Here is a 12,524-nt window from a genome sequence, read left to right on the forward strand (position 1 = left end):
TATAAACTTATCAAATCATAATTATGATGAATGTTAACAACCTGCAGAGGAAATATGATTTCCTGGGGGGGGGGGGGGATCAAATTATGTTCAGCTCTGCTAAGACACACTAGACATATGCCACTGTGTCAACTTTTTTGATTTTATGCCAAGCAAAATGGGTACAAAATATATAGTGCTCACACTATCACCTTATTGACATCAACCACTACTTTGCAAACTGATAGGAACACAGGGAAACCAGACAACCTGTTAACTCCACCCACTTGTATATTTCTCTGCAACAGTAGCAGACCCAAACAACACTATAGTAACCTTATTTCCCCCATAAATATATTTGCAGAGAGCTTAAACTGGTACCCCAAGGCTGCTTACAGATGGTAATCCTGTTGTTGAAGCTTTTGCAGAAATTGATGTTTCAAGTCTTTCTATCAAGTTTCCTAAAGTGATGGGACTCTGGCCTGGATCTTCTTTTTCAGATATCTTTATAATGCTGAACTCTTTTTCTTTTTTCAACTTTGTATCTCCAGGCAAGTAAGACACTGGAGCTAGGTCTGCTTTCTCAGTTTTAGTTCCTGCTCCAGACATTTTGCAAGAATTACTTTGTATTTGCTCTTGAAGAATGGGGGGTGACAGCAGGGCAGAAACTGTCTCATTGTATCTAACGCCTATGGAGGTGCTTTGCTGATTCTCTTGAATAAGTTCTGTTCCATTCCCAAATTCTGCCTTAGTGCAGGATGCTGAGGTCGTATTTTTCATTGGGAACTTAATTCCTTCCTCTGGATTTTCTTCTGCTGTTAAAAATGAAGTTTCAGAATCTTCATCCTCGTCCTCGAGTGTCTCAAAATCCAGGAGTCTTGCAGTGTCTTGTTGGATGTGCAAGTCTTCTGGGTCTGCCAGCGCTGAAGAACTGCAGAGCTCCGGTGGCTCAGGGCTGGAGATGTCGCTCCTTTCCAGTTCCTGCAAACAGTCAGAGGCATCTTTTGAGCCATTCAGATATTCGGCATTGATCATTGAGGCCAAATCCTGCAGCCTACGCAGCGGGATATAGCAGGAGGAAGGGTCTTGGCCATAGGCAGCAGCCTTGGACGCTGCCACGGGCAGCTGCATGGTGCACCCATTAGGTGGCTCGGGGCTACAGCTCTGGCCCTCCCCCCCATAAGGGCTGTCCCCGTTCTCCGGGGCATCTAACACTAAGGAGCTGGCGAAAGGGGACAGGCAGCTCCTCCTGCTCACTTCGCAGGCTTGATCCATCCTGTGCGGCGGGCATCAACCTGTGAAGCAAACAGCAACAATGGGGTCAGGCAAACCCTCCAGGGCCTTGTTCTCCAAAATGGCAGCCACTACTACTACTGCTCCTCCTCCTGTTCGGCGGCGGCAGAGGCCCAGCAGACGCCTTCTGCTCCCGGCGCGGAGACCGCAGAGAGCCTATAACGGGCCGGGGTGCAACCTTCTCTGCCCCCCCTCAAGCACACCCCCGGCAACGTTGCCTCCTGATCGGCACCTCCCGGGCACAGGCTAATGTTGCCTTCACAACAGCGCAGCATCCATCCTGCTGTTGCTTGTAGGGAGCCCAGCAGGCCAGGCCAGGCCTCGCCGCGCTCCCCTTCAGCTGCCTCCTGCCCTCCCCCCTCCCCGAGAGCTGCAGCTCCTGAGCACTGAGCCGTTCATTCTCCCGGCTTCTGCGCCAGGCCCGACACCGGCTCGCGGGGATGTCCCCCCCCGCCCCGGCCAAAGGCCCCTCCGGGAGAAGGCTGCATCGTCCTTGCAGTGCCCGGGTGGAATCTGACCGGAAAGATCCGTTTCAGCTCTGAAGGACAAGAAAACCCTTCCAATTTACCTGCTTCTTCCCTCCCCGTCTTCCCACCCCACCCCCAACATCGTACAGGGCCCAAACGAAGAGCCGATTTGGCTCCTGCGGGCCCTACCAGCTCCGTCTTCACCACAGCTGCCTGCCTGCCAGCCAGCTTCTTTCGCTTGCTCGCTCCTTTCCCCGCTCGCGCGCTCTCGTGCGCCGCTCCTGCAGGCGCGTCCACGCTGATGTCCCCCCGTGCGCGCTCTTGCGCGCCCCCTCACTGACTCTTGGGGTTCAGCAGCAGCAAAAGCCGCGTTGGCCAATCAGCGCGCGCGCCTGCTCGTCCCTGCACACGGACTCCCTTTGGGCAGTCCACGGCCCCTGCGCTTGCGGCTGCCCCCTAGCGCTCACTGCTGCAGCCCCTCCCTGCCCCACCTATTGCTCCTTGGACTAGCTCCTGAACCCGTTCCCATGAGTCGCACGCCCCATGGTGTCGGCTTGCAGTTCTGTCCGGCCTGGCCTCGGCCTCCCCTCCCTCCCTTCTTTCCCACGGCACATGGCGACGCAGCTCTTTTCTCTACCCGCGCTGGACAAGCCCTGCCTTCCTCACCACCAGCGCTCAGCACCATCCTTCCCCGCAACCTCAACCAGTCGCCTCGTCCCCAACAACCGCCCCAGCAGGGCGCCGCCTGCGAGGCCAGGCCTTTGCTAGTCCCCCAGCCAAGCGCTGCAACAGGGAGCCGGAGCGAGCAAAGATGGTGGCTGTTCAGCTCGCTCGCCCACCCACCCGCTGGGCAGTCGCCGCTCTCCTTGCCAGCCCGGGGGAGGGGAAGCCTTGTAGACCCCCGTGACCACCAGCCAACCGGGTTTAGTGCTGCCTCGGGGTTCTCTCCAGTGCTCGTGGTACTGTTTCTAGATCTGAGCTGTTTTTCACCTCATAATGATGGTGGTGGTCAAAGAACTCAGGCGGTCTCGCCAATTTGTCCCACTTCAAAGGGGGAGTGGAAAGCTGGAAATTCTCGCTGCTACTCAATTGGGAGCAGAAAGGAGCCAGGCCATCCCCATATTCCCGCCCAAACAATGAAGGAAACTAGGCAGGTCAGCCTGCTCCCTAATCTCCAGCCAACAATGGGGGTGGCGAATCAAGAAAGACTTCGTTCGCGCTCTCCTTCCTTCACCCTCCCGCGCCGACTGAGGGGAGGGGAGCCGAACTGCCCTAAAATAAATAATGGCCGGAGACCTGGCTGCTTTGGGATCCCATACTCTGTCCTCTTGCGTGGCAGGGCCAAACAGCGCGCGCCCCACACGCAGCTGGGGAGGCGGGTTTGCACTTAAGGCTGAGCAAAAGCAGGCCGCTCCCCAGTCTCTAAAGCGGAGGGGAGGGGGGGAGCGGGCACGAGAGATCCAATCCTTAGCCTATGACTAGCTCGGCGACGGAGTTGGAAGGGAATCGGCTGGGGCTTTTCTGCTTCCCTCTATGATAGGAGACTTTTTTCTCGCTCCAGCGAAGGCGCTAGAACTTGCCCTCCCTTCTTGTTCTGCCCGGAGCTGAAGTGGGGCCGGCGGATAGCTTTCCTAACCGACCCCCCCCCCCCCCCGCTCCGTTCCTCAGCTGGTCTCTGGGGCCAGCTGGGAGGCTGTCTCTCGTAGTTCCTTATTGCAGCTCTGCCCTGGGCGCTTTGCCGTCTTGTGGGTGACAGGGCAGCCGAGGACCTTCCTGGGATCCAACCAACCACAGCTTAGTTATGGCAGCCGGGCCTCCGGTTCTCGGGGGCCCAGCCGCCACAGAGCCCGAACGACTAGGCAGGGTGAGGCTCCCCCCCCCCGCCCGGTGCGCCCAGTTCCCAACTCCACAGCGCCTTGACATCGGTCAGGAGCGGCGGGCCTTGGTTGTACGCTGCGTCCTTCGCTTCCTGCTGCAGCTCCCACTTCGATTGCGAGCAGAATGCAGTCTCTGCTCGCCGCCACCCCCACCCCGGCAACCTGCCTTGGAAAGCAAAGCGGCCATTAAAGCCGCCAGCCAAGCTCAGACTTCCCGGGGCAACCTCTCCGTGCAGCAACCGAGCCCCCCCCCCCTCCTCCAGAGGAACTAAGAACGGGTGTGATTCGTAGGCTCGTTCTTTCTACCTTGAAATCCTCGCCCGCGATCCGTCCGCAAGCTGCCTGCTCAGAGAACTGGGATCGTCAGTTTATTTTTTTTTTAATGTCCGACTCCTCAGCTTCAGCAAAACTCCTCCGTCGTTGAGTGCATGCATTCAAATGCTAACGCTAGTAAGGCAGAGAGTCATGGCTCTGGGGCCCAAGGCCGTTGGCGGGCTATAATATCCTCGTTTGTTTGGGGCAGCGCTTCTAATGTGTGAAATATTTCCCAAATAGAAAACAGCAGTTGCTCCACATCCAAAGACAGACAGGCAAAGGTGTGTGAGATCAGCCAGCCTATTACATAGCAAGGGTAGTGAGCAGACAGTTTAACTATGGCTGATAAATCCAGCATGGAGGAGGGTGCACTCTCAGACTTCCTGTTCCACAGACCTCTTGAGCAAGCCTAGGCAAGGTCACTTAAACTGAAACTGCTCACTCTGTGAAGTTAAAAGTCAAGAATACAACCTGCTGCACCCAGCCCTGAGACAATGAATTACTTTAGGAGATGGATTCTCAAAACTGCTACCAAGTTCACCCAAAGTAGGGAAAAGCTGTATTACTCTCCCAGAGCATCAAAAAGGATAATGATGTACTTGGCCAAATTCACTCCTTGGCCTGAGGTGCAAATTGATCTAAAGAAACGACACTGGGTTTATAATGGACAAACTGGAACTGTCTGTATGGCTCTTACAATCCCTCAAGGAGGGGGGGACCTTGCAGAAAATGGAAATGTGGTCCTTAGGTTCCAGAGGAGATAATTGACACATTGGGGGGGGCGTTGTGTGAAGGAAAGGTAGGGGTTGTTCACTGCTTCCCAACACACACTGTATGATAGTAATAATACTTAGCATACTAATCAGTGCTTTCTCACAGTAATATCCCCCTTGAACATTAGAAAAAAAGATACATTTGTACCTCTTCAGTGTCTTTCCCTGCCTCTCCATCAGGCCGCATCGTATTTTTGAGAATCTTTCCTGTAAGACAGACCAGACCATTCTGTCCCTCTCAATGATTACGCAGTTCAGTTCCTAGCCAAGACATGTAACCAAAGATGAGAATGGTGATCGCTAGTCAGTTGGCATGATCAAGCCAGTGGCACAAACTCTCCTTTATCACCCTGTAGTTTCCAACAAATTGACAGGTTCTCCCCAACCACTTTTGGCTGTGGGGCTTTATGGGGCTCCCACCCAGTTGTGCACCTGATTTTCATAAGGGCAGGATCATATTTCCCCTCTTCTTGTGCAAGGGGGATATTACTGTGATTCAACATCCACTCTAGTCTCCTTAGGCTTTATGGTTTATTGTCCATTTGATTTCCCCCCTCAAACCTGTGCTAAATATTTCCACAGCCATCACCTTCCCTTTTGTTGGCTTCTCCTTCCCTCAGCTCACTGTCTCAACCCTCTTTTGTTCAGCATTCATCTTCCTCTTGGGTCATTGCTTTTTAATTTAATATCTGCTTTCTTCAACCAACCTGCCCTTATTCCTGGGCATCCTGGTCCTTGAGTACTCAACATCTAGGTGCTTTATCTCTACATTATTCCTCCTGGACATGATCCATAGTTCCTCATGTCTTTAGGCCCTGTCAGGTTCTTACAAACTGACCTTTGACTCTTTTATCACAAAAACCACTGTCAACCATTACTCAAGTTGGTTATGATGTTTAAGATTATCACTGCATATATTAAGCAGGCTGGCCCTTGTGCAGGTGGTAAGACATACACAACAGAGCCACCCACAGACAATATACCTATCCCGAGGTCTCCTGTAGTATGCAGAAAATGTTGACTTTGTAAATTAACAAAAAAGGGTGGCAGCGGCTTGATGGGCTCCAGAAGGGATGAGATGTTGACATCAGTACAGCATTGCCAACTGAATTCCACATTGTTCCCATCTCCCATGATGCTTTATGGGTCCCCAGTTTATCACTATATCCACAAAATATGTTGTTTATGCCAATCAAGAAAGCAGTGGAATAGAGCTACCCACAAACAGTCAAGAAGCATCTACATCTTAGGGGATTTCTCCAGTATTGACTTTATCAATTATTCAGAAGTTGTGGGGGGAACCTGAAATGGCCTGTTGAGCACCAACTATCTTCCAGCTCGTATGGAATATTAGCAGCTGAGTCAGTTAAAAAAAGGGTGGGCAGAAGGAAAAATCAGTTTGGTCAACCCTCTGGTAAACTGAGAGGAGATACTGGGGGTGGGGATTTAGAAATTGTTTACTGCTTCCACAATTCCTCACAAATCATCCAGTTTATCCATCTCAATAGTATCCCACTAATTAAATCAAACCCATCCTTTTCAGGTAATGATTTGAGGTACGGTAATCTTTTTGGAATAGTTCTATTCACCATGACTTCTTGCCCCTTCATTTTAGCTTACTATCTGTAAAATGAGTTGAATAGTTCTTCATGCTACATGCTACAAAGCAAGGAGCTTGTCATGGATTTAGAAACTGATTCAAGGGAGTCAGCATGCCTCTCCTACTCAGGTAGCAACCCTAGAACCCTTCCTGGGGAGTAAGCTTTATTGAATAAAATAACTTGCTTCTGAGAAAACCTGCTTAGGAGTGCTCTCTCAGGCTGGGTTGCTGTTAACTGGCATTTGTCTTTCCAAGGTATGCTAATAAGCTTTCATAGAAACTCTTCAAAACTATCGCCATATAGATTGCAAAAAATACAGCTTGTATTCATCACAGGATTGGGATTCTTTCCCCCCAAAAGTATATTTTTTGTGCATATTGGCAAACTACTAATTTATTTTTGCTCACAGAGATGCTTTTATTGATACCTTTTATCAGTATGAGCATGAAATTTTAGTTGATTGCATATTAAATTGTATATGATTTTTCAGTGCAATTTTATCTTTTTGTGCCTTGAGTGTCCTTTCCAGGGCAGAAGCTAAACTAAGCTGAACTAGCTTTAATAGAAAAAAAATAGTGTTTTTTTAAATGGATAGCCTGTTGTGTTTTATTTCTGGAGAGGTTTGGCCAAAAAAGATGTTGCTTGGAACCAATATCCATTGTTCTCAGTACCTTGACTCCTAATTCTAGATGCAGTACAGCTGACCATTGTTAGTTAAGGATGAGGACGAGCATATATTCAAGAGCATCAATGAGCCCCAGCTAAAATTATGTTATTTATTTTACCAGCCAAAATTATTATGTTATTTATTTTACCAGCCAAAATTATGCCACTATAGTATGGCACGTCAGTTCCAGGGCACTGATAATCAATATGGCACTTCTGGGCACCATGCTTGTCCACCAGTATGCTTCTGGTTGCCTGCTTGTTTCATCACCCAAACAAAGAGCCAAGTCTGGTTTTCCTTAAACTCAATGTAATAGGAGGTGACTCAGAAAAAAAACAAAGTCATCACCTTTGGGACCACAGAGGAGAGCCCATTTGGAAATGGCTCCCTACATTAGAGGAAGATACTTGGCTTGAAACCTAGTGATTTCTTAAAAATTGCCTCCCATGGCAGCCATTTTGTGGTAGCACTGCTACCTGTCTGAGTATTTTGGCAAACTGCCCTACTCTAGATGGGACCTGCGACATTTCAATATCTATCACAATGAATATGTATGACACTTTACAGAGTAACAGCAAGAAAGCAGGCTTCTGCCCTGAAGAGCTAACAATCTATGCTTGACATAGGGGAAGTTCTAATGTGATGTGTAAACAGGTGGAGAACAATACTTTAGTTAACTTATATATGTTTCAGTTTAATTTTGGTAGAGGCTGAGGACTAAGGAAACTTTTATCATTAAGCTGTTAGAACTGCTAAATGAAAATATTTATTCTCCTTTTGAGCTCTAAGTCTTAGCCTTGACAACAAAAACAGATTTCAGAACTAAACTTGTGAATCCTGTCTCAAATTAATCCTGCCTATTTTCAGACTCATCTTCTGCAAAGTGAATAACTAATGACCTGCGCTAACTCATTGGATACAAGACCAGAGGAAGCCTAGATGCTTGCCTTTTCTTCAGGATAAGTATTTCACATATAAGTTAAAGTTATAATTTCAGTTACAATAATTGTATCCCTGGCCTGGATAGCCCAGGCTAGCCTGATTTTATCAGATCTTGGAACCTAAGCAGGGTTGGTCCTGAGTAGTATGTGGATGGGAGACCACCAAGGAATACCACAGCTGTGGCATGGAGCCAGGCAATGGCAAACCAGCTCTGAACATTTCTTGCCTAGAAAACCCTATGGGGTCACCATGTCAGCTATGACTAAAATAAATGTTGAGCTACGGTGAAGGAAAATGCAACCTTTAGTAGTTGAATTAAGCAGGTTGATCACAGTCCTTGAAAATGATATTGTGCCAAAACCAAGGACCAGTAAAATGGGGCCATCTGGTTCAAGTCTGTGCATTGGCATGTTCCCTTCATCTCACCATCATCATAGTGGAATATTGTCAAAAATCAGTACCTCTAAAATTAGTCTGCAATGGTTGTGAATTCTGTCTTACAGTCACTGTTGAATATAACTTGATGTGCACAGATTACATGGGTATCATCCAAAGTGGGGAAGCTCAGTTTGCTGATATCAAAGATGTGGTGGTCACAAATGGCCTGCAGAGATGGTTAATAATAAGGAGGTGCTATAGTTTTTGTCAAAGTAAAATGTAATAACAAGGTAAATAACAAGGAACGGATATGTAGTATCAAGTAAATGGTGATTTATTTATTTGTTTTAGTATATTAGTGATGAAACAAGGTAAGACCTAGAGGCAGCTTGATGGCTTCAAGCAAATAATGTTTGAAGCTGCCATCCTTCAAGTATTCTTTATAGCATGCCCATTAAATCACTTTGCCATTATTGCAAAGCCTCTGTGACAGTATACAACCATTTGATTTCATCACTTAGGATGAGCCAACTGCAGCTTTTGTGGAAAACCATTCAAATCTGGGCTGCCTTTAAATTATCTGACACATCATTGGTCATTTTCAGAAGCCATCCAGGCCTGTGAGTGAACTGCAGAATACTGCGCCCATATCCCAACCAATACATACAACATTTTAAAAGTGTCACCCTTCCTCATCAGCAGATGCCCACTGCCAGCAATTAATCTATGGACCTAGTACACTCAACAAGATAAAATACAGTCACTATATCGACTTTGGCAAAGTTAGCAGGAGTTAGATACATCCCTACCCTCAGAGATGGAGTCCCCAGAGACCAAAACAGGCAGTGTTCCCACTAAGCTGAGTTGGTGTGAGCTAGCTCACAATTTTTTAGTCTCCAGTTCACACATTTTTGCCTCAGCTCAGGAAAAATGGCCCCAGAACAAATTAATTTATGCAGTAGCTCACAACTTTAATGCTAGTAGCTCAAAGTAGAATTTTTGCTCACAAGACTCCACAGCTTAGAGGGAACATAATATATCACCTCCATTATCAGTTGACAAATTGCAGGAGTTTCTGATGTTGTAATGGAAATGCTCCTAAAAATGTAATCTCCGGTGGCGAGTGAACCCCATGCCATTATATATCAAACCTGTGACACCCTGCACACCTCATTCTGCATTCCAGCAAATCTTAAGGGTTGCAAATTCACAACATCTTGGTTCTGATGCCACCAGAACACAGATGGTGTGTTTATCACAGAGAAGCTGTTCTCAGCAGTATCCTTTTACCGACAATAAGACTACAGCTTCCACCTCCTTCAAATACACCTTACCTTACGTGCTTGGGTTTTGCCCCAACATCCTCCTCTCCCCTAGACTGGTACTGCAGCCTAAATGGAGCAAAAATGTTTCATGAGAGTGCAGTAAGGCAAGGGACAAGAAAGGACCCTGGGTTTGGGTTCATCTGTACACTCTATTAACACATTAAACTAACACATTAAACTAACACTCTCTGCTTTACACATGAATGGATGGGTTCATAAGCAAGGATCCCACCAATATATGTTAACTGAACCCACCAGATGTCATGCTAAAGTCTGCCTCAGCCCACTCTGCAAGAAAGAATATTTGTTATTAAAGTAGACAGAATGACAAATTCCCAATAAATGGCACCCCCTCACAAAAACTAACCAGCTGAAGCCATTAACAGTGCAATCCTATGAAGAGTTACTTCACTCTAAGCTCAATTAAGTCAGTGAGTTTAGACTGGAGCAACTCTGCACAGGATTACATTGCAAGTCTGATCAAATGTCCTCATGTTTTGTGCTCCAGCTCAAAAGGGCTCCTTACTGTTTCCCTCCCTCAAATGAAGAGCACCAGAATCTGAAAAAAAGTGGCATAATTCTTCACACATTATAATTCAGTCAGTGCTTTCTCTTCACTGAGTAGCTGCAGTGATGGATGATGGAACAGGCAGCTTCAATCAAGAGTATTGCAACAAACTGCCACAAGTTACACAAATGTGTAGGATCCACTAGGCATTAGAAATAATTGCAATCACTTCCAGGAGGAACATGCTTGTGACACAAACACTTCACTTTGAACGTTTACTTCTTTGTAGCATTCTAGGGTTTTGATTCAGGTTCAAATTCATTTATCAGTGTATTTATTTATTTTATTTAAAACATTTATGTGCCAATTGTTCAAACAAATAGGGCCCCCAATGTGGCAAACATCAGACATTAGGAGGAGGAGGAGGAAGAAGAAGTAGTAGTAATTGGGTTTATACTCCACCCTTCACTCAAGATTACCAATTCTGCATTTAGCACTTTTCTCCCTTCTGTGTGGGGCTCCTCAAGGTGGCTCTTTTCCCCAGATTCTGCATTAGCATCTTTGGAGCAGGGCTGTGTGTTCCTTTATTGTTCCCTGCCCCATGCAAACTCAAGAGCCAAGAAAGAGACCAGGACAAAGGTTAATGTGGAATCAGTGAGAGTCTCAGAGTGGTTTACCATCTCCTTTCCCTTCCCCTCAACAGACACCCCGTGAGGTAGGTGGGGCTGAGAGAGCTCTTTTGATAACTTCTCTGGAGAAACAGTTTTTTTTTTCAAAAACTGTGACTGATCCAGTGTCACTCAGCAGGTGCATATGGAGAAGTGGGGAATCAACCCCAGTTATCCCAGATTAGAATCTATGCTTTTACCCACTACACTAAATTGGATACAATGACCATAGGCCATGGCAACAGAGATACATAGTAGCCTAGTTCACAAGTTACAGTGAACACATCCACAAACCATGTACAGTGTACACATGGCTTTTCTTTACACATAAATTGAATAATTCTCATGTTACATTCAACACATGTACAACTGTGTTATTAAAATCCAGGTGCTGATCCCTAGTTTCATTTGTAAAATGTTGCCTCTCATGCAGGTCGTACATGTGTGCATTAAAAGCACATGAAAAAGCAATATATAGTGTACAATAATATAAAGAGCACATGAAATAAATGTCAAATCTACAGTATCAAATTTAACAAAAGTATAAAAGAAAATTCCTCCAACCATGATTTGGTAATGTAAGTGGTTAAAAGTTCACAAAGGAAAAGCAGGATGCGAATATAACAGTTTGGTGTAGTGGTTAAGTGCATCTGGGAGAACTGGGTTTGATTCCCCACTCCTCCACTTGCAGCTGCTGGAATGGCCTTGGGTTGTGAGCAGAGCTTGGACTGCAATACTGAAGCTTACCACTCTGCACCACAGGGCTCCTGCATTTTTAAACGTTTTAAAACCCCATTTTAAAAGCTATCAATTATTGTGACCATCACTGCCTTCACCGACAGTGAATCCAATCGTGTAAGTACTTGTTGAGTAAATAAGTACTTTCTTTTGTCAATGCTGAACCTACTTCCAAACAATTTCACTGGGTGCCCCTGAATTCTGGTATTAAAGAAGAGGTAGAAAAAACTCTCTCTATCCAACACATGCATAATTTAACAAGCCCCTTACCTTGTCTCCTCCCACCCGGACACTCAGTAGAAGAGTTGCCCATGGAAAAGGTCCACTAATAATTTTCGCTGCCCTTTTTTGTATTCTCTCAGCTCTGCAATGTCTTTTCTGAGATATGGTAACCAGAAATGCACACAGTATTCCAAATAAGGCTGCATGATGGCTTTATACAAGGTCATTATAATATTGACTGTTCTATTTTCAAAGCCTTTCATAAAAATTCCTAGCATTGATCTTTCTACTGCAACCCCAATTTCAGTCTCAGTTCAGACCTTATCAGCATATATTTTAAATTGGGATTTTTTTTGTCCCAGGGTACGTCACCTTGCAGTTACCTACATTGAAATTCATTTGCCACATTGGTGCTCATTCACACAGTTTAGAAAGATCCTCCTTGTAACAATTCACACTTTACTTTGGTTTTCACCATCCTGAGTAATTTCTGTAAACTTGGCTACTACATTACTCATTTACAGTTCCAAATAATTTATGAACAAGTTAAATAGCATCTGTCCCAATACCAATCCAGCTGCATTGTGGGTTCGTGCCCCACATTTTCCAGTGGAAACAGATACAAATAATTCATTCAGTTTCTCTGTGATCTCCCCATCTTCCTTAAACAATCCTTTTATTATTTTACCATCCAAAAGTGCAATTGCCTCCCTAACCAGTTTCATTCTCCTGATACGTTTGAAGAAATGCTTCTTCTTTGTCTTAACCTGC

At 46.1% G+C, this 12,524-nt stretch overlaps 1 protein-coding gene across 10 annotated transcripts in view; it reads right to left on the reverse strand.

The window, feature by feature from the left end:
- NSD1 (nuclear receptor binding SET domain protein 1) overlaps window positions 1-3,940 on the reverse strand; it is an 89,199-nt gene extending 85,259 nt beyond the window's left edge. For 2 of the 10 annotated variants that reach the window (XM_060240177.1, XM_060240176.1), the window contains exons 1-2: window positions 1,929-2,205; window positions 376-1,274 (exon numbers count right to left, since the gene is read on the reverse strand). In XM_060240177.1, the coding sequence (XP_060096160.1) occupies window positions 376-1,254 (879 nt within the window). In that variant the 5' untranslated portion in view covers window positions 1,255-1,274; window positions 1,929-2,205. Of the gene's footprint in view, window positions 1-375; window positions 1,425-1,928; window positions 2,213-2,582; window positions 2,602-3,922 lie in introns of those variants that run through there. The other 8 variants (XM_060240180.1, XM_060240178.1, XM_060240173.1 and 5 more) reach the window with 7 other exon arrangements.
- Window positions 3,941-12,524: the final 8,584 nt, after the last annotated feature.

Source organism: Heteronotia binoei, chromosome 5, assembly GCF_032191835.1.
Source record: "Heteronotia binoei isolate CCM8104 ecotype False Entrance Well chromosome 5, APGP_CSIRO_Hbin_v1, whole genome shotgun sequence".
Classification (NCBI taxonomy): domain Eukaryota; kingdom Metazoa; phylum Chordata; class Lepidosauria; order Squamata; family Gekkonidae; genus Heteronotia; species Heteronotia binoei.